This window comes from Sorex fumeus, unplaced genomic scaffold, assembly GCF_029834395.1.
Source record: "Sorex fumeus unplaced genomic scaffold, SorFum_2.1 ptg000081l, whole genome shotgun sequence".
In the NCBI taxonomy this organism is placed as follows: domain Eukaryota; kingdom Metazoa; phylum Chordata; class Mammalia; order Eulipotyphla; family Soricidae; genus Sorex; species Sorex fumeus.
The window spans coordinates 10,561,061-10,583,385 of NW_026606138.1; the positions used below are offsets into that span (position 1 = coordinate 10,561,061).

The 22,325-nt window shown below is 40.7% G+C and overlaps 1 protein-coding gene across 2 annotated transcripts in view; it reads right to left on the reverse strand.

Moving 5' to 3' along the window:
• The window catches only part of XPOT (exportin for tRNA), a 41,772-nt gene that overhangs the window by 10,886 nt on the left and 8,561 nt on the right, over positions 1 to 22,325 (reverse strand). Inside the window, exons 5-21 of one of the 2 annotated variants that reach the window (XM_056130760.1) lie at positions 21,987 to 22,205; positions 21,017 to 21,201; positions 20,748 to 20,916; positions 18,501 to 18,737; positions 17,513 to 17,551; positions 17,319 to 17,381; positions 15,729 to 15,853; positions 15,030 to 15,174; positions 14,764 to 14,883; positions 14,186 to 14,280; positions 12,410 to 12,479; positions 8,683 to 8,921; positions 7,340 to 7,625; positions 4,182 to 4,371; positions 2,394 to 2,510; positions 1,805 to 1,920; positions 375 to 422 (exon numbers count right to left, since the gene is read on the reverse strand). In XM_056130760.1, the coding sequence (XP_055986735.1) occupies positions 375 to 422; positions 1,805 to 1,920; positions 2,394 to 2,510; positions 4,182 to 4,371; positions 7,340 to 7,625; positions 8,683 to 8,921; positions 12,410 to 12,479; positions 14,186 to 14,280; positions 14,764 to 14,883; positions 15,030 to 15,174; positions 15,729 to 15,853; positions 17,319 to 17,381; positions 17,513 to 17,551; positions 18,501 to 18,737; positions 20,748 to 20,916; positions 21,017 to 21,201; positions 21,987 to 22,205 (2,463 nt within the window). Of the gene's footprint in view, positions 1 to 374; positions 423 to 1,804; positions 1,921 to 2,393; positions 2,511 to 4,181; positions 4,372 to 7,339; positions 7,626 to 8,682; positions 8,922 to 12,409; positions 12,480 to 14,185; positions 14,281 to 14,763; positions 14,884 to 15,029; positions 15,175 to 15,728; positions 15,854 to 17,318; positions 17,382 to 17,512; positions 17,552 to 18,500; positions 18,738 to 20,747; positions 20,917 to 21,016; positions 21,202 to 21,982; positions 22,206 to 22,325 lie in introns of both variants that reach the window. The other variant, XM_056130761.1, reaches the window with a different exon arrangement.

A 22,325-nucleotide genomic window follows, 5' to 3' on the forward strand; every position in this document is an offset into this window, starting at 1 on the left:
GTGCCAGACATGATGCTGGCAACTCTGCTGCCTGAGATTTTCAGCAACATACATGTTTTCAAAGCACCTCAGGGAAGCGTGTGTGAGAGAACAACTTAAAAAGGATCACGAGCACTGCAACTAAAATTAGGTGAACATCAAGGCCACAACGTGCCACCACGGTAGGCACAGGTGTGAGCACTTGGGTGGACCCCAGTAAAGCAACACTAAGGAGTGAGGTCCCGGCAAACTCAACTAAATGTGTGTGTGAGCCACACCCAGGCAGGTGTGTGACTCTTGATCATCACAGCATCCAAGAAAAAGACAATATAAGTGCAACTGAAGCTGTAACAAGCAAGCACACAAGGTAAATATGAAGGGACGATGGGGCTTACCCGTTTGAGATGAATTGTTTTCAGTGTCACTGCACACTCAGATAAGGCCTGTGGAAAACAAGTTGAAAAATTTTAAGAGTCAAATTTCAGTTACTGATCCAATGCTCTTTCCTCTTTATTTCCCTGTCCTTAACAGGGAAATGCTAACTGCTCCGTAACATTTATCTCTGAGAAGGAACAAAGGAAAGAAGGGTTAACAGGCAAACTGAAAAAGTGGGTTGGCAAGGAAAAGTAAAAGAGGAAAAAGGTTTTTTTTGGTTTTTTTTTGGGGGGGTCACACCTGGTGATGCACAGGAGTTACTCCTGGCTCTGCACTCAGAAATTATCCCTGGTGGTATTCAGGGGACCACATGGGATGCTGGGAATCGAACCCAGGTCAGCCGCATGCAAGGCAAATGCCCTACCCACTGTGCTATCACTCTAGCCCCGAGAAGAGGAAAAAGTTTTAATAAAATCATAATTAGGGATTCCACTTATGGGAAGGCCACACCATGTATAAAATCTTAATATTTTTAGACTTTGATCTAGCTCTCCCTTTCTCCGGAGAATTTCGTGTTCTCCTTAGAATTAGAGTCTTTTCCTCAATAAAACTTGCAACTTCACTTAAATGAAAAATAGTCTTGACATTAAATACTCTGATGATAAGCTTTAAATTACTCTGAATGGTTAAGAAGAGTATAAAAAAAAAACACCAGCTTAAAGTTTTTTTTTTTTTTTTTGGGGGGGGGTAGTGGAGGGGGTCATTCCCAGTTGCACTCAAGGCTTATTCGTAGCTTTGCACTTGGGGATCACTTTTAGTGGGCTCAGGGTTACCATGTGGGGTGCCGGGGTGAAACCTGGGTCAGCCACATGTAAGGCAAATGTCCTGCTTTTACTGTACTATCGCTCTGGCCCCAAAAACCTGAAGTTTAACTTAAGTATAACTTTTAAAATTGTCAGGAAATTAATAATTCAACTAAACTTTAAAGAATGTTACTAGGGCCCACGAAGACCCACAAAGGGTCCTCAAAAGGCTCAAAAGGCACATGATTGCAAGCTGAAACCTGGGGTTCAATCTCTGGCACTGTATGGCTCCCCAAGAACCACTGAGGAAAACCTCTGAGCGCAGAGCCCCCAAACACTGCCAGGTATGACCCCCAAAACAAACAAAAAGGTGTTTCCATCATGTATGTGTTCATGGTCCCAGAAAAGATCCAGGTCATTAAAAATGGAAAGAACTGATTTTAACACATTTAATGTTAACACTGAACTTCAGGGGAAAAAAAAATCTATAAAAAGTACTAGCAACTTTTAAAAAATGAATTCTAATTTGAAATTATTCCATGGTAAAGAATCAGTTAAGCCTAATCGGATCAACCTTGCATTAAAGAAGAAATTGTGACTTAAAACACATGAGATCTATGAAGGAAACAATGATTCTAGGTACTTACCAATACTGTCTGTGCATCTGCCAGGTCAAACGTTTGCTTTAAAGGTGCTAGGAAACACGCAGGGACAATGTGCTTATAAACAAAATCCGCAAATCCCACAGGTCCGTCTTTACCTCCTGCCAAGAGAGTTTAAATTTTCATCTTGATTATATAAAGAAAATTAATTTATTGCTGGGGAGAATTAACTGCCAGCCCTGTCTAGGTTCTGTTTCATTTCTAAGAGTCTTGGAAACATTCACCTATATGAGGCCATAGGCTCAATCCTGGGACTTTGTGTGTGTGTGTGTGTGTGAGTGTGTGTAAAATAACCTCTTGGAGAGAGAGTACAGGGCTTAGGGTGCAGGCCTTATATAAAGCTGATCCTGGTCTCATCTCCAGCCTTGGGTAAGGTCCTTGAGCACTGTCAGCAGTTACCCCTGAGTGCAGAGCTGAGGTTAAGGGGCATGATCTGAGTAGTCCCCAGGCCCATGGCAGCCTAACACCCCCTAGTCCTTAGGACCCTGGAAGAACTGCCCGCTTGGTAGGGGGAGAATCGCTAGGACGGGTTCTGGATCTTCTGAGCATGGCTGGGGAGGGAAACTCATCTTACCCCAGAGTTCTACCAACTTGGAAAGGATGATAAAACATGTTTTTTGTGCAATTGGATCTGGATATTCGACTGCTCCTTGGATGACAGTAACTAGCACTCGTTCTACATTCTCTGCACCTATAAAAGGAAAAATAAGTTTGATTTCAAAAGAAACTAGAAGTGAACTTGAAGCTCTAATTTCCACCTAATGACAAGGCCAAAGCATTTCTGAAATTAAGATTCCCTTTTTTGGATTCGTTTTGGGAGCCACGCCCAGCTGTGCTCAGGGCTTACTCCTGGTGGTGGTCAGAGGACAATATGTGGTGTGGACCGTATTCAATTAATTTAGCGCCTACATTTTTAGGTATAAGCTACTGAAAAATCACTCTTCCCTTAATATCTTGTTTTCTGGATTTCCAATATAGCAAAATTCTCTGTTAATCTAGAGTCCCATTTATTTTTCAAGTTCAAAATGGCCACTCAATTATCAGAATGATTCTGGCAAATGGTCACCATACTATTTATAATATTAAGGAATCAACTAAAAAATTAAGAAGCCAACTAGAAAAATAAATTAGGGTTTGCCTTAGGGTTGGGGAAATGGCCCAAATGTTAGGATACATACTTTGTATGCAGGAGTCCCAGATCAATACCCAGCACTGAATGCTTCCCCCAGCAAAGTTGTGGGTGGGTGGCCTTGGAGCACTGTGCTAGAAGTTGTCCCCATACCACCAATGTGCCCAAAATCCAAAATAAAATGAATAGGAATACTCTCTTAGATGTTTATCCAAATGGTTTGAAAATACCACTCTGAAAATATTTATGTAAGCTGGAGATAATACAGCAGGTATTCCAAGTCACTTGCCTTGCACGTGCTGACCGTATTCAATCTCTGGCACACCTTACGTCCCTCTGAGTCCATCAGGAATAAGCACTGAGCACTGCTGAGTGTAGCCCCAAATCTGTGCCCCCACGCCAAAGGAGAAAGAAAATATCTATGTACCTACCACTCTCCATGGTCACCACACCATTATTTAAAATAATCGGAACATGAAATCAACCTAAATGCTCAAAGATGACAGTATAAAGAAGCTGTGGTCTACTCAATGGAATGCCATTAAAAATTACCAATAGAATTTGGGCCAGAGTGATCATACAGCAGGAAGGATGCTTGTGCTGCACAAGGCTAATGAGTTTGATCCCTGGCACCCATATGGTCCCCTGAGCCTGTCAGAAATGATCCCTGAACACAGAATAAGCACTGAGTACTGCTGGGTGTGGCCCCACTACCCAGGCCAAAAAAAAAATTGTAACATCTAGGACAAAAATGGATGGATTGTAAGGTTTATGTAAGAGAAAGAAGGACATGAAAGACAATGGCATGACAGATGGGCTCACTCATGTGGAATATAACTAAAGTAGGAGCTAACAAAATAAAACAGACTCCATCAAAACTACGGTTGCCATCAGAGATAAAATGACAAGAATGCATCAGTAGAGGTATTATAAAATGACAAGAATGCATCAGTAGAGGTATTATTTGATGGATGGAACTGAACTTTGGGGTGGGTGAAATGAATCTTATTCCACAAAGAAATGTTAAGTTATATGCCCAAAATTCAATGTTGGCTGAATTGATTGATAATGCCTTAGGAAAAAAAGAAATGATACAAATGAATTCTAATCCATGTGAAAATGGATTCCACCCTGAAAATAAACTATCATTCTAGAGGCCAACATGCAGTCACTAGGCAGACACACAGGCCAGACAAGGGTTGAAACACACAACAGAGGCAGCAAACACCCCACCTTGATTTGCTATGACTTCGCTCATTCCGCTGCCTGTGACCGTCTGCAGAAAAGCAAAGTAACTCCTTCGCAACATCTGCTTCTCCAAAGCGGCAGACTGATCGTTTTCTTCTGCTGGTCGGAGCAGTACTTCAAAAATTGCATGCAGCAGAGGCATGAACATTTGCTGCAAAAATGGGGATACCTGCACCTAAAAGGAAAAAAGTAACTATTAATTCTTCAGAAATGAGCAACAAAATTGTTTTCATTATTTTTTTTGGGGGGGCATACCCACAGTAGTACTCAGGCCTTATTCCTGGCTCTGTGCTCAGGATCCCTCCTGGAAGGGCCTAGAGAACCATATGGGATTTTGGGAATAGAACCTAGGTCAGCTGTGTGCAAGGCAAGTGCCTTACCCACTGTACTATCTCTGGTCTAGGTGAGAAAATTAGTAACAGGAGCCACAGCAAAAGCTAATAAATCCTTTCTCTAGTTTCCATTTAGAATATGAACATGATTCAGTTAGCAAATACAATGTTCTAATTCAGAGGCCAAGGGGACATATGCATGCCTTACACGCACAACACCCCAGCCCCATCCCAACACTGCAGCTGCTCCCTCGCACCGCCTGAAGGCCCCAGAGCACAGCTGGGACTTCTTGGGACTTAGCACTAAACCATCCAGCCAAGTGGGCAAGTAGCACCGAGAGAGGTTCTGGGCCCCCCAAACACGGAGAGGCAGCCCTTCCAAAACAACCGATACAATCTATATAACATATACAGTATACCCTGAGGTAGGTTTAACCCAATTCCTATAATTTGAGATTCAGGTTAGACTAATAGAGTCAGACATATTCCACAGTAAAAGACTGTTCTGAAATATTTTCAAATTTATATTCTCAAATGAAGTTTACTGCTAAATATAAATGAATTTGTATGATTGTCCCCCAAGACCCTGGGACTTATTCCTTAACTTATTCCTTATGCCTCAATGTTTCCATCGACAAATTATAGTATATACAAGTAAAGCTGTTATGAGGATCAAATGAATTAACATACGGGAAACGGTTTAAACAGATTTAAAAAGCAAGAACAAGTGTATGTGTTATGTGCAAAGCTCATGTTTGGCTAAAGCTTCTCCTCCACAAAACTGACCTTGCCACATTATTAATTTTATTTATTTAGTTTTGGGGCCACATGTGGTGGTGCTCAGAGTTCACTCCCAGCTCTGTGCTCAGGGATCACTCCTGTGGGGACTGGGGACCAAACCCGCTCAGCTGCATGCAAGGCAAATGCCCTACATGGCACACTAGATTTCTCCAGTCCCCACCACGTTACTTTCAAACTATTTCTTGGGGGTACATTCCATTCTGGGGTCACCCTCTCCCCACTCTGGGTGTGAAGTCTCTTTTGTACTTCAGAGCTCTGCGCTGGGGCTGCACATGCTCTTCAGGGCAGACTTCTGGCTTTTCTTTTCTCACTCTCTCTCCCTCTCACCAGAGAATCCCACATTCTCTTTAGGATTTGGATCTGCTTGCAATTATCTTGGATTCCCTAGGTCCTGAAGCATGATTTTTGTCAAAATGTGGCAAAATGACTCTCACCCTCACTGAACAGTGCAGGCCACGGGTCAATCACGAACAGTGATCGGACACTTTACAACAAGCACTGCTCCGGGTCCAGGGGCAGACTGAAATCTTGGAACAACAAATGGAACTGTCTTGTGACTGGAGTGGCTCCTTTTATTGTCACCTCCCCCTCCCCCAAGATACAACGGGTCCGCTCATACGTATGACCAAATTAGGTACCATCTGCAGGATTTAAAGGGAAGTATGTCTCTAGACACTCCTGCCTTTCGGGATGAGATTGTTCGAGTGTTTAAGGATAAGCTCCTAGGAATTCAATGAGAATTTAGCCCAGGGGACTGTGGATGCCACCGAGGTGGATCACCCATGCTCTTTGCAGCACTGGTATGGCCTGATCATGTCTGTTTTATTGATTTTTAGGAGCCTGGCTCCTGCGGAGAAGATTAGCCAATGCTGAGAGAGCAGCTGTCTAGACTATTTCTATTTTTTTGCATTTTGCAAACAGAAAAGGGGGAGATGCTGGATTCTCTGTGGGCACTGTTTCTGAACCACATGGAAGGTGCCGCCTCTGGGGATTCTCCTCGAGGCGAGAAGGATTCAGAGACACAGCTCCAGAGATAGGGAGGATAGCACCCAAAGGGTGCTCATAATTAGTTACTGCTGTATATCTATTCATCAGTTGTCCTTCCATAGTTCCAAGCAGCTCAGGCTTGACACTGGGTCATCCTTTCTCACAGAGAGCTTATGCTGACTGAGTCATACCCATATGGTGCTCCCAGAGCTTATGTTAATACAGTTACACCCAAATAGTGCTCCCAAAGCTTATGTTGAGTTACACCCATACAGTGCTCTTGGGGCACACCCAGTTCCACAGGAAGCACTCCAAATCCTCTGTGTTTAACTTCTCTTTTGTATTTTACTTCCTCTTGTCTGTTAACTGCATTGTATCCCATTCTGTCTCCCTACCCTTCATGGAGTAGTTTCTCTTTTCCCGTGGGGGGGTGACAAGTGGAATAGGTTCCGAATGCACCAGGGAATTGGGTCACTTCAGGATGGTGACACAATTAAACGTTTTTTAATTAAAAATCTCAATTATTGGCTCTTCAAGCCCCTGTTCTCCCTTTAACATGTATCCTACTTGTTTGTCTCTATGTTTCTTGCTTATTTCCCTGGGGAAGGCTGTATTCACTCCTGAACACCATATTCCCTCTTTTTCTCCTCTCACACTTTCCTCAGCAAGTTTTATTCAATAAAAACCTATCTTGTTTTTTTTTTTTAAAAAAAAATTCAACTGTTAACTGGGCACACAAATCACAGTGCTTTTTGCCTTTTTGAAACGGTACTTAAAGCCATTTTCTTTGCTTTTCAAAAACAATTATAATTTTCTTCTATTCCACACAGCCAATAAAGTGTTTTTATTAAAATATCTAGTAAGCTCTATATATTAGGCAGTCAGAGAGACGTTGGGAATAATAAATACACAAATGACCCATGTTCTCAAGGAACCTCTATTTAAAAAAAAAAAAAAGTTAAGCTAAAAAAACAACTTGATTTTTAAATCCAGGGATTATCTGAGTTCTAAAGTTCATGGTACCTTAAATTTGGCGGTAATCTGGTTGATAAGAGGAATGAACTCCTGGAGGTCTTTTGCTTCACAATCTTTGAGCATATGTTCTGAGGCAGATGGAATGAAAGGAAGAACTTCTTCCTCCAGGCAAATAATCATGCGATGAAGGAAAGTGCGAACTCCACTTCTGAGAATATCCTTTTGCAAGGGACAACTGAGGGCCGGCAGGAATGTCTGTAAACAGTCCAGATAAACTTCTGAGCAGCCACACTGCTTCACAGTCTGCTTGTTGCTGAAAGCCTTGCTGGTTCGACTGTATGAGGAAAATCAGGTAAACTAGTTTTCAGTTTATTTTTCAAATTTATGAGGTAACCAAAACAAATGCAAATTTATAAAAACTGACAAAACTAAGAAGTCAATTCATTACAATTACATTGAACTCATATAGTTATTTGTAAATGATTGCATCCATTTGCCATTCTAGAAAGCAAATTAAATGGGATGTTATGTGGGTCTAATGAGTAGGACTAAAAGTATTTTAAAACCCAATAAAATATGCAGAGAAGAAAAAGATCTATTTAGGTTTTTTTTTTTTGGTACTAAGTTGTACTAGGTAATCACAATGCATTTAAATTTAGAAAACAATCTTTAGAACCAAGTAATTTATAAAACTACTCTAATAGTAGGTTTTGCACTAAGTATCTTATAGAGCATTTTCCTTCTTTAGCCTCTAATTAGCTATTTCAGCTTTCATACTGTTACTGTCTGCCAAGGAAAAGGATGAGTAAAGAGAAAGGGGCAGAGAGAAAGTCTGGGTGGTCTTCAGGGCACAATTCAAGTGAAAAACAAAAAAACAGGGTGGTCTCTTTAAGCTACAACCCAATAAAATAAAATAAATCCCTAGAAAATATCTTTTAAGGTCTCTTTAAGTTTTGATCTGAGATGTCTCAGTATATCAATGGCAGCTAAACCCTTCCACTGATCCTGTTAAATAGAGAATCAATTTGTGCAAAAATAGAAGAGTCAAGAATTTTGGTGACTATCAAATAAGAAACACACACTATTATGTGATTCCCAACTGAGTCATCTAATTCAGGAGATTTTAGAAGTTTAGACAATTCTCTGCACAATCCAATTTTTTTAAGGGGATCAGATGGGGAAGCAACATCAGGCAGTGCTCAAGGGTGCTCAGGGACCTTGCAGTACCAGGGATCTAAGCCAGGGCCCCTACATGTGAAGTGCATGCTCCAGCCCTCTGACATATCCCCCTGGCCCCAGACAATTCAATTGTGGAACCTGGGACATACTTGCCCAAGTCTAAAAGATCCTTAAGTAACACCCATGTTACAATCTGAACTGCAGTCACCCACCTGGCAAATCCAACAGCATGATTGAGACAGTCTGCTAGTGATGCCTGCCTTTCTTCATCTTGAGCCAGCATTAACTTTTCTAACAGAATTTTAAACTTCTCCATTAAGGGAGTCAACAGATTTCTCATTAATGCTTGCTTCCGCTCTGCAGGGTATTCACTATTAACAATCAGCACTCCAGCTGTCTCATAAATAAATAGTTGGTCATCACTGCTCAACAAAGACTGGTAACCATTCTCCTAGAATGAAATTTAGCTTATTGAAAAAAAATTTTTTTGCCAGTTCCTCTCATAAGTAAGTGTAAGAGGGACAGCAAAAGTAATCTATCATACCAACTCATTATTACAAAGATACAATCAGGTACTTACAAATTCAAAAAATTTCTCCAGGATCACAAAATGAAAAGAAGGAAAAATGAATTAGGGCAGCCAAAAGTTCATGAATCTGATTCTACTTGACAACATTTTGTATGGGGTCATGTAAGTATTAGTCTTGCAACTTGTTTTCTTTGGTAAATCTTATTTTAAGTGTTATTAACACCTAAGTTATTTTGAGGCTAAAAATGAAGTGTACAAAGGTGCCTTGGGTATTAGTTCACAGGCCACAGAAGTCAGTATTTTATAGTGCCTGAAAGTTGAATAGTAACAAAACCCATGTAAAACATACACATACAACACCACTTAACTGGGAGCCGGTATATCCCCACGGAGCCCCCAGGATATTCAAGAGAGTGAGTGACAGGTGAAGATCCTATACACAGCAGACCACAGCAAGGTCAAATGGGGGCTTGTTGGGGGAAAGGTTAAGGAACACTGATAAACACAATAGCTGTTTGTTTGAAAATAAGTTGGGCCAGAGAGACAGCTCAGTGGGCTGAGCCCCTGCAAAGCACAGTTTGCTTGCAACAGGCCCTGGTTCAATCCCAGCACTGCATGGTTCCCAACACCTATAGGAGTGGCCTCAAGCACGAGCTAGGGGTAGCCCCGCCATACCAAATGGGCACAGCCCCCGAAAACAAACTAAACAAAAATGTCAAACACTCTTGTTCAAATACATGCACATATCCATCTTAATAAAATTTTTAAGGAGCTTTGTTACTTTTTACAATTATGTGCAAAGAACAAGAGTGGGGAAATAAGACTAAACCTTCTTGTTAAGGAACAATATATTAAGTGGGAAGGGTGCTTGCCTTGCACATGGCCAAACTGGGTCCAGTTCCCCCCACCCCTTATGAGCCAGCCAGTAGTGATCACTGAGTGCAGAGCCAGCAGTCAGCCCCGAGTACAGCAGGGTGTGGCCCCTAAACAAAACCAACAACAGAAACCACAGGAAAACAAAAAACAAAAGCAACAACAAAAAAGAATATATAGAGTCAGAGGAATAGTCTAGCAGGGAGGGACTCTGCCTTGCACATGGCTGACCCGGGTTCGATCCCTGAGTGCAGAGCCAGGAATAATAACTGAGCACTGCTGGGCATGGACCACCACCCACACCACCCAACAAAAAAGAAAAGAAAAATAATGTATAAACACGGTCTAAAATGAGGATGATCTTAGTATACCAGAAACTTCTTACATTTAAACAAGAAATGTCTCTATCTAGAAGATAAATCATTTATTAAGTATCACTAGGGTTGATATATTTGTACTGCTTAAGAACAAAACAGCTATACGATGAACTCAAAAAGAGTATACACAACTCAATGAAAGACTCAATAATCAGTAAAAGCTATATGAATCAGGTGTTTTTGTATACTGGAAAAGAATTGTAAGTGTAGCAGAACTTCCAGTTGAGAATGAATGGAAATCATCAATACTCGTAAGGTAATAGCTGAATATGGCTTTAAAAAGTCAAAACTGTCTAAACCACATTGGTCACGTGAACTGTGAAGACAAACTGGCATTAACTATGTGAAGCCCTTTACTCAGAGGTGTCTGTAGTATGTAGGCAAAGAAATTGCTCGTGGTTTACTCCTGGCTCTGTGCTCAGAGGTGACTCCTGGTGGGGCCTGGGGACGATATGGACTGCCGGAGATCAAACCTGGGTCTGCCACATGCCAAAAACAGTACCTTACTCTCTGTACTAGTAACTTCCCCAACACCTACATACTTTTATAACCTGAATACTTGAAATGGAAAAAAATGAAGCAATCTTAGTAGTGTGCTTTATATAATAACATATCAAGTCAAATTTTACTTAAAAAGTATCTCAACAACCTAGTCTTCAGTAGGAAGCTTATCACCGGGGAGACTAAAGGGGATCAGGATGGGGGAGACGGGCAGTCTGGGAGGCGGAGGGACTGTAATACATGAAAGCTATCGTTAACCACCCACTGTGTTAAAAACAAAAACAAAACAAAACAAAACAAAAAACCAAACCAAACCCAAAGTATCTCAAACGGCTGTACTCAAGGCTTATTCCTGACTCAGTGATCAGTTCTTGTGGGGCTCAGGGAACTATATGTGTTGCCAGAGATAAAGCAAAATCCCCTATCCACTCTATTGTTTTCAGGCCAATTGAGGTACTTCTTTTGAGCACTGTAGTGTGTGGCCCCCAAACAACAACAAAGTGTCTTAAGGAGCAGAGATGACTTAATGGAGTAAGTGCCTACTTGGCATGCAAGGGCTCAGATTAGATTCTGGATGTGCATGATCCTCCAAGCACTTACGAGAGAAAATCCAACGTATTGCTGGATGTGGCCCCCAAAGAACACCAACCAAAAAAGTCCCTTAAACCTTTCTAGATGAAAGGGAAAGCAAAGTATTTCAAGCCAGGGCAGGAGAGATAGTACAGTAAGAGATTAATAGCCATGCATGCAACCCCACCCAGTTTGACCTTTAGCACTGACATTACATGATCCCCAAGCAACACAGGATGCAACCTGGTACAGTCCCTGGTCACCACCGGGGTGACCTGGGAAATCCTTAACACTGCAAGGGCTGAGTAATGAACCATGGGCAGGTCTGGTTGGCTATAATCACTGCAAGGGGCCCCCGTGCTTCTTCACCAGGGTTTGGGAGACCACCTCAGCCAAAACAACAAAAAAATAACACGACAAAATATCAAAGCATCCAAGTCAACCAGCACATAAAAAATTTCATCTTAAGCCTAAAATTACAATTAAAAACATCAGTATAGAAGGTTCTGAGCAATAGCATAGCGGGTAAGGCATTTGACTTGCACATGGTCTACCTGGGCTCAATCTCTGGCATCTCATATGGTCCCCTGAACATTGCCAGGAGTAAACCCTACCTATGCATTGCTGGATGTGGCCCCAAAATAACTCTCTCCTCACTCAAAAAAAAAAAATCAGCAAAAAAACTAGCATAACGGCAGTCACTGGAAATGGAAACTATGATTGTTGCACCAAGTAGACAATAATTTGGTAAATTTTTCCTTCTCTATAAAATTCTCATCAATATTTAAGAGTATGGAGAAATACCTGTCACACTGCCAATCTTATTAGTCATAACGGCTTCCTAGCTCTATGTTTTGTTTCTGTATTTCTATAAAGCTTTGGTAAGAAGTACTAATCTTTTATGTCCACCACTCCATCACTTGGGGTGGGGGGGACCCTCAAAGGCATTAATACTACTTTGGAAGTTAGAATTTCAGTTGTGATTATTGTTACACATTAAAAATCTATATAATTTATAAACCGACATTACTTTGATAAAAAAGGCACATGAAACCTCAAGGAAAACCCATAATTTGGAAGGATACTTACAGGTGGAGAAAGCTCTAATAAGTCTTGTATTCTATTCAAAATGTCCTCAATAAAAGGATTCATTTGTTTACTGAATAAAGAAAAGAAGGAAAATCAATTATATAAATAATTCTGCTTGACAATTGCTTAACATACCAAATTTCTCTGTAAGGGAAATTGAACTTCCTGACCTGAATTTGGTCCTTGCACCCCATATGGTCCCAAGTGCTGTCAGGAGTACCGAATGCAGAATCACAAGTAAACGCTGAGCACATCCAAGTGTAGCTCAAACCCTAACCCCACTCCAAAAAAAGTTCAATCATAAGCAAGCCATGTAAGATTATAAAGACTGGCTATAGTTCAAAAAATATATAACTTTATTCACTGTCACTATCCTCCCTCAATTTGCTCGAGGGCCCAGGAACATTGTAAGACTTGTTGTTACTGTGTTTGGCATATCGAATACGTCACGGGGAGCTTGCAAGGCTTTGCTGTGTGGGCAAGATACTCTCGGTAGTTTGCTGGGCTCTCCGAGAGGGGCAAAGGAATTGAACTTGGGTCAACCAAGTCGGCCACGTGCAAGGCACATGCCCTACTCGCTGTGCTATTGCTCCAGCCCCATATAACTTTATAAACATAAAAATAAATTTTTATACCAAAAAAATGGTACTAGTAAATAATACAAAATAGATTAGGTTAAAATATGTTTCTGTAAGAAACACTCTTTAAGCATTTAAAAGAAGTCAAATAGCAGTAATCCTACATAAAAAATAAATAAAAGAAGTCATAAAGTCATTTATTGCTTGGTAATCAACATCATTAATGATGATATGTGTTACATATAAAAAGTACTGCAAACAAATCACATTCCAGTGATGAACAGAGTGGCTAATGAGCTGGAAAAGAAGTTATAAAATAATGGTTCAAAATAGGGAACACCTGAGTTTTTCGAAAAAGTATTAGAGAGGGGGATGGTCCCTGCAGCAGGTCAACCTGTACCTGTGGGGCGAGTGCATCAGCAGCCTGATGGCGCCTTCAGACTTCCAGATACCCCCAAATTGCTGCCGTGCCTTTGGCCAGACCCTAACAACTTGGGGCCAAGTTTACCAAGAAATTAAATGGCAAAAAATTAGGTATAGGGGAGACACACCCATAAACCACCTCTGGCTCAACTATATAAGCTCATTTATTGGCCTTACTTGAGAGGGCCACAAATCTCGAAAGAGATCAAATGCCGCAGTTAGGGACGGTGGCACTGTGCACTCTGGGCAAGCGAGCAAACCCTGCAGGGCATATGCCAAGAGTTGATTTCTCTGGAGAAGATGGAAACAAGGCCAATGATCCAGAAACACACAAAAGAATCTCTGAACCGAACAGCTCACTGAAGAGATTCCTCCAGACCCTAATTATCTAAAATTTTAGAATTCCAGGAGCACCGCGGAACATCTTACGCTATTCTTAACAAGAAATACAAAAGAGACTATGGGGAAGATTGTCTGCCATAGAGGCAGGGGGAGTGGTAGGATGGGGCGGGGGGGGGGGGGGAAGTAATGGGGACATTGGTGGTGGGAGACGGCACTGGTGGAGGGCTGGGTGATCAATCTTTGTATGACTGAAACCAAACAGTAAACCTTTGTAACCGTATCTCATGGTGATTTAAAGAAAAAAGACAATAATAATAAAAAAGAAGTAGTAGAACAGAAAGCCAAATCTACCACAGATTCTTAGACAACAACTATCTCATTTAATAAGCTTGAAAACAAGAATTAAACACCAGAGCTGAAATTCTGCACTTACTTGAGAGATTTGACAAATCTAGAGAATAGGTAAGCAGTTCTGCTCCGCACTTTAGCACTGGCATGCCGCAGGCCTCTGTGATCCAAGAAAGCCATCTGAAGAAGCAAGAGAGACCTGACTGTTTCTATGATTTATCCAACCAAGGCTCTCCCTGCCATTGACACAGTAACTTTTGTTCTGGACCACCACCAACCGTGCAGCACCAGGCACCCACTCAGAGGTGCACTCCACCCCCTCTGACAACTCCTTAGACCCACAGGACATTTCTGTTCACATCAAACTTTACTTCTTGGCTCCTAGACAGCCGGAACCAAGTGTACTTGTTACACATACTACACACAAAAAGATCTTTGAGAACTTTACCTCATACACTGCATATGTTTAAAAAAAAAAAAAGACCACTGAGAACATTTTAAAAATTAGACAGCTATGTCTAATTTTGAAGAAATGGAAGAATTAGTTTCACTATGTTTAAGGGTTTGGGAGAACTTTTGGTTCTGGAAAAAGAAAATACTTTCTGCTCATTAGATGAAATACACAGATAAAAATTTTAAGTTGGCATTAAAATGTATACTTACTAGCACACATGGAATGTGTTGAGGTTCAACTGTGAAAAACTTTTCATATCTAACAACAGTTTCAAAAAACTCCAATGTCACAGATGTATGCTGATAGGAACTAACTCCAGATGTTACCAACTGGAACAAGAAAGAGATAAGAATCTATCCTTATTTACTGCAAAAATCAAAATGACCCAATATTAATACATATAAAACTTAGCAATAAACCCAACTTCTTTTAGTAAAATAAAAAATTGGCTCAAAGTAATCTTCAGTATACTTACAGTTCGCATCATATCCTGCAAAGCACTAGCTTTTGAAACATCACCTGAGAAGTGAGCACCATGAGATACTGGAAGAGCTTCTGCCAACATATAGAGCAATCTTATTGCTACTTCAACTTCCATAAACCGTGTAGTTTGCCAGTTCCTACCAAAGAATACTATATCACTGAGAGCGAAACAGAAATTTGTATACAAGTAGTAATGCACAGCATAAAAAGACACCAAGAGCTTTCTTAATTTTAATTTTTTTAAAAAAATTTATTCATTTTGCTTTTTGGATCACACCCGTGCTCCTCACTCTGTACTCAGGAATAACTCCTGGTGGTGCTCAGGGGACCATATGGGATGCTGGGAATCGAACCCGGGTCAGCTGCATGCAAGGCAAACGCCCTACCTGCTGTCCTATTGCTCCAGCCCCAACTGTCTTAATTTTGAAAGAGTCATAGCCAATATTAATTTTAGCAGGCATAAATTTGTATTACAAAAGTAGAAATAACTTCTGTAATTCACTTTGTAATTTTCCAAAGAGCAATACTTCCCTCTCCAGAGCATGGATCAAGATAAATGAAGAAAACAAGGCAAGAACATTGTTTCAGAGATAGAACATTAACAAGTAAAACAGATTAATTGGGTAGATTACTTATTGCATACCATCATCAAGGAGAAAAAGACTCCTTACAAAGTCAGTAAGAAACTTACTGTAGTGTGGAACTAAAAACTCTGCGAACAGAAGCCAGCAGTAACTCTGGTGAAACTTGAGCAAGCCTGTCCAACAGTAATTTCAACTGCTTTCTATATTCTACAAACATGGCTTCATCTTCACCCTAAAATGTAGTTTAATTCTCATTTAAAACACTTAACACCCATGCAAGTGAATTCAGCATTTAAGACTTAATGCATACTTTTTTTCACTGATATTTATTTATATAGGAAAACTTTACTATGTTTAATAGACTTTCCCTCCTGCTCACAGATAACTTCCGAACATAGTAGCCTGCGGCCTTAAAAACCTAGAACCAGAAGCAGAACAAGGAGGGGGTTAATGACAAGAGCCTAATGCTCTTCAATTATTTAGTGCCTGCTACTAGGGCAGGTGTGGGTGGTGGTATGGAAAATTAGAAATATTGATGGCGGCAGGAGGATTGCCCCACAGCTTGGAAGTCGGCCTCACATACTGGGGGGAAAGGCAGCTCAGACAGAAAAGGGACCACCAAGTAAAGGATGCTCCGAGGGTCCACTCGGGATGGGAGATGCATACTGAAAGTAGACTATGGACTGAACATGCTGGCCACTTAATACCTGCAATGCAAACCACAACACCCTAAAGAGTAAAAGAGACTGCGCCTGCCACAGAGGTGGAAGTGGGGGTGGGGGGAGGTGGAGGAAAGGGGGAGTTGCGAGGGATACTGGGATCATTGGTGAAGAATGGGCACTGGTGGAGGGATGGGTACTTGATCACTGTATGACTGAAATGCAAGCATGAAAGTCTGTAAATCTGTAACTGTACTTCACAGTGATTCAATTAAAGAAAAATTAAAAAATTAAATATTGGTGGTGGGAGGATGCAATGGTGGTGGGATTGGTATTGGAATACGGAATGTAATAGATCACTGTGAACAACTTTGTAAGAATTAAAAAAAAAATGTCTAAAGCCAAAACAGCTTATGCTGGGTTTTTGAGAGAACTTCGGCCCATGTTTCCTAATCCAATGTATCTTCGTGCCCACTGTAAAAACTATGACTGAGATACTACATGTTATAAGCCAGGCACTATATAACTGCACAATGTGTTAGTAACCATCACCGTTATTCTTTAACAATCCAAGTTTTTTTTTTTTTGAATGCCCAAAGCAGGGAAGACCTCTAACACAACACACAGCCAACCAGTATGTGCAATGAGCAAACTGCTAAAAAGCACCAGATGACCCTTGTATCTGACGGGAAGCTGACACACCAGCCACCTGGCAAGACCATTAACCACAACAGTCCAGACCCCAGAGACAGCATGTCTGACATTCACTACTAATGAAAGCCAAGGGGCCTATGAGCGCCAATAATATTTACAAGGTTTGGGGCTACAAAGAGACAAAGGGACAAAATTCCAAAAATGAAAGGATTTTACAAACGTCGTAAAATCATTCCCAATGATTTTACAAACGTCAAGCTCAATATGAACAAAACTAATCTTTGAAATATCTCATTCTGAAGAACCCAGAACAAACAAATCAAATCAAATATGATATAAGCAAACAAAATTAAAACTAATTCCTCCTGAACACAAAAAACTTACCTCATTTTCAAAGTTATATTCTTCATCATAAGTCAATTTTTTCATAACGGCCAACATGATTGCCTGGTTAAGAAATCAAATATCTTTTGTCAGTTCCCCTTAATTTGGTAACATTTGAAATTAAGCTATGATTCAAGGCAGACCACAGGCAGAGTCAATTATCGGTTCAAAAGAAGTAATCGGAAGTAAATTACCTCTACATTAGCTTTTTGCTGATCCGAGAGCACTGAAAGCTATTTAAAAAAAAAAAATCATTAGGTTTCCTGAAGTTATATTTGCTTATCAAGATATTTTCCTAAAACTTCCAATTTTCCCAACCACCACCAATGTCTGGTGCTATATCACAGGTCAAACATGTATTAAAATTCATAAAAACAAAAAGAAAGAGACAGAGAGGGAGGGAGGGGGGAAAGAAAGAGAGGGAGGAGAGACAGAGAGAGAGAGAGGAAGGGAGGGAGAGGGAGAGAGAGGAAGAGGGAGGGAGGGGGGAGAGAGGGAGGAGGGTGGGAGAGAGGTTGGGGGGGGAGAGAGAGAGAGAGAGGAAAAGTGTTAGCCACGGAGGCAGACTGCAGAGGCGGGGTGGGAGTGGGGTGGGTGGGAGGGAAACTGGGATTATTGGTGGTGGGAAATGTGCACTGGTGAAGGGATGGGTGTTAGAACATTGTATGACTGAAACTCAACCATGAACAACTTTTTAACTGTATATCTCATGATAACTCAATTAAGAGCTTTTTTTTTAATTTCAAAAAATAAAATAAGGCAAAACAAATCCAGAAATCATTAAGAGATACAGGAAGATTAACCACGATGATTTTAACCTTCAGGCATTTCTACATTGCCTAAAGTTCATAAAAAAATATATAGCTGTGCATTTTATTCATTCATATATTTTATAAGGGGCTTCCCGAGCAGTGCTCAGAGGACTGGACTGACAGTTTCTAGTGATTTTTGTGCAACTAGCCTGGCAGTTTGTAGGTAAGGCCGGAGGATGGCTGCATTGGTGCTGGGGTCCAAGACGCAGAGGGAAAAATACCTCCATGACTCGTTCTAAAGCTTGCAAATCAAGTAAATTTTAGAATCTAGCCTAGTCCTGTTTCTGGCGACAAAGTTTAAGGGAAAAAAGGATTAAATAGGTCCTTACTATTATGTACATCAAACAAAAAGATTAAAATAAGGACTGACCTGTTTCAAAATATGAAGATAGTCATAACAAAATCCAATAATGTTGGAAGAGATGTCATCATCCTCATGGATTAGCAGCTGCAACATCAGCGCCACTTTTGTTTCAATAGCTTGCAGTGCGTCCTGTGCATTCTTAATATCCCCATTCTTAATTAATTTAGTCCAGCTAACTATCAATGACTGTCCCATTCCATTCACCAGTTTAGAAAATCTGGCCAGGAAGTCAACATCTTCTTCCTATGAGGGGTAAAGAGAGACCTCAATTTAAAGCCACCCATCTAAGAAAAAGACTAACTCACACTAAACTCTAGTATGAGCCAACTGATGTTTGGAAGATTACATTTTTATTTATTCAGTTTTGGTTTTTGGGTGACGCTCAGCTATGCATTAGGGTTGACTCCTGACTCTGTGCTCAGAGACCACTCCCAAATGGCAGTGCTCGGGGCCAATGGGTGCTGCTCTGGGGATTGAATCTGATGGAATCTACATCTGACCTCTGTACTTTCTCTCTGCTCCTCACTGGATTAAATTTTTAATGACTAATATTAGGCCAGAGACAGGTGAAGCAGTTGAGTGCATGTTCTGCACGCAGGCCTGGGCTCATCCCTGGCACAGTCTCGTTCCCTCAAGCATCACCAAAAGCGGCCCTTCCCTTTTCAGCAAAGAGCCGGGAGGAGCTCTGGAGCAATAGCACAGCGGGTAGGGCATTTGCCTTGCACGCGGCCGACCTGAGTTCGATTCCCAGCATCCCATATGGTCCCCTGAGCACCACCAGGGATAATTCCTGAGTGCAGAGCCAGGAGTAACCCCTGTGCATTGCCAGGTTCGATTCCCAGCATCCCATATGGTCCCCTGAGCACCGCCAGGGGTAATTCCTGAGTGCAGAGCCAGGAGTAACCCCTGTGCATCCAAAAAAAGGGGGGGGGGGGGGGGAAGTATAGAAAAAAAAAGAACCACAGTGCAGGGGCTGCCATCAGCTAAGGCCCTCTCAGGCCACAACTCAAACTTCGGATATGAATTCCATTAACTAATGTCACACTGTTCTCTCCTATATAGATTTGTACCTTTATAATTTTAGGTCTTTTACTAAGCACTTTATAAGAACATTAACAATGCTAAGAAAATACAATTTGTGGGCAAAGAAAAGGCTAGAGCTGTATTACTGATATATAATCAACAGAGATTTCATAGTAACCTCATCATAACCATAGGTAAAACAAATGAAAACCCCTCACTGTTTCTAAATTATTAATCTGTCATACTCATAGCCCCACTCAGGGGTGAATTCTAATAATCAAATGAGTGATAATTTAAAGTATAATGAATAGATGGCTTTCACTGTTGAGTCTAATTGTTTACCAAAATGACTATTATGTAAATAGCATAGCCCCATGCCACTGAAAAGTATAATCCACAGACAAGCTGTTGGGTTATTTACAATGTCTACAAATGTAAGTGCATTTGTTAGAAATGTAGTTACATGTGACAATCCAGATGACAAGTTTTAAAAACTTCTTTTACCATCCAAAGCAAATGCTACGTAAAATCTTGCGACTTTTTTCTCCTGGAAGGGAGCAACATGACGCCCGCCATAGCCATGCCACTGGACCCCGTGCCAGGCTGTTTCACTCGGGCTGCCCCAGAGGGGGGCAGGTGAGAGCCCTCTCCGACTCAAGGGACCCAGCCACGGCAGCCACCACCACACTCAAGGCTGTTCCCCACTCTCTCGGGCAGAACCTCACGTATGAGTGAACGTATTCCTGGACCGTGCGACACAGAAGACAGTTTTCTATAACAGACAATACAAAATATATTATTTCGTCTGTGCTTTGGAACAGGGATTGGGGCTTGGGGTGGAAACATCCCAAATTGGGTGGTGGGAAGGTGTAAAGGTGGTGGGATTGGTGTTTGACTATTAACTGTAATCAAGCATTGTGAACCACCTTATAAAATAAAAAAAAAATTAAAAATATTGTGACTTTTCAGTAGTGATTTGATCCTTTATTTCACTTAGGAAAGAAAAGAAAAAGAAAGCACACCTCATTTCAACCTACCCTATTCTAATTTTATAACTGTTCGTTTGTTTCTGGGCCACAGAGTGGTGCTCAGGGACTATTTCCTGACTTGTTGCTGAGCGGAGGGGTGGGGTAAGGGGGGTGGGGTGTCACTCCTGCAAGCAAAGCATATGCTCCAACCCACTCAGTTCTCTTTCTGGCCCAAATTTTAAAAGTTTATACAAAAACTCACCTGGTCAATGCTGAAAAACCCAGCAGACTGCAATACTCGACACAAAGACTCTACTAATTTCATCTTATCAACAGGATCCATTCCTTTATTTACAATTTCAAATAAACAGTCACATGCCTCTTCCCGTAGAACTTCTATTGACATATGACCTAGCAGCATATTTATAAACCTGGCAATGTGGGAATAAAACAGTTTTACGGTTTTCAGATTCTTCAGCTTTCCATACCATATTCTGCAGGTTTATAATATTAAAACATCAGCAAACTTACCTATCATTGGCTATAAGGGATAAGTCTATCCAAGAGACATAAGCCCCAACTACTTCAAGGCACTGACATGTGACTTCTGAATTAGTATACTGATAATTTTGTAGGATTTGGTACCATGATTCCACCAAGTTTGGAATGCACTGTTCCCTCATGGTATCTTTTATTAGAGTATTCCTACGAGCTTCCTAAAGAAAAGCAAGACACCTTATTACAGCAAAGTGGACCGCTTCACAAAATTACACTTGATATCTGAAAAGCTGCAGTAATTTCCTCACCACTCAAATTTTTGAACTTGTTAACACAGTCACTGTCAATATTTCCTATTTGGGAGCTCTAAAGTCATATCCTGCTATTCTTTTTATTTCCTTTCTGCTATATTCCTCAGAGCACACTAATTTCTTATCAAGCACAGGCTATAAATATGCATTATTTACAAATTTCTGGTAAGCATGTAATAAATTACCTGATATTTAAAGAGAATGGCAATAACTTGAATGCATAAGGATACCCTTTACATTTTAAGTATGTTAAATATAAAACGAATATTTCTATACATTGTTATTAAGCTACTTTACTGATATTTTCTCCAACCCCTGTCTTTTTTTAATAAAGAGAAAACTATCTCAGGAAATAAAGAAATGAAGACTAAGAAGATGAACTATGTGATTAACTGAGAACATAGAAGACCCCAAAACTGGTTCAAAAATAATGTTTCCTCCTCACACTATATAGCTCTGATAACACTAGAGAAATCAAAGTTCATTTCACTAAAGAAAGTGCTTATTTAATTAAAAAAAAAAAAACCTAAAAAAGTAAACGCCTAACACTATTGTTATAAACTTCAAACCTTTGTCAAGCAAAGTTCAAAACACTGGGTAAATTTATAAAACGTCTTCCTGCTCTTACTATTTTTCACTGTATTGCTCACTGCTTCCTATAAACTCCACTCTAAAAACTTTGTAGTACTTGCCTCTGATGTATGTACCACATCACGATCGACCAACTCTGAATCAATAGCCATGAGGACCCGAAGATACAGATCCACACCTCTTGGATTTAGGTCCACAACTGAGAGAATGTCAAAAAAAAACTTGGGCCATTTTGTCAGATATTCTGTCACAAAGAGCAAGGCGAAGACTTGGGCTGCTTTATTGCGTATAAATGTCTTCTCTGGCTGGGGACTCAGCATCTGACGAACAGATAAATCCATAGATTAAATATAAGTGAAAAAGATTCAAATACATTTTTTTCCTATTTATCATTAACAGGCAAAAATACAAACTTCAACACAGTTTAGACTTGTGCAAAA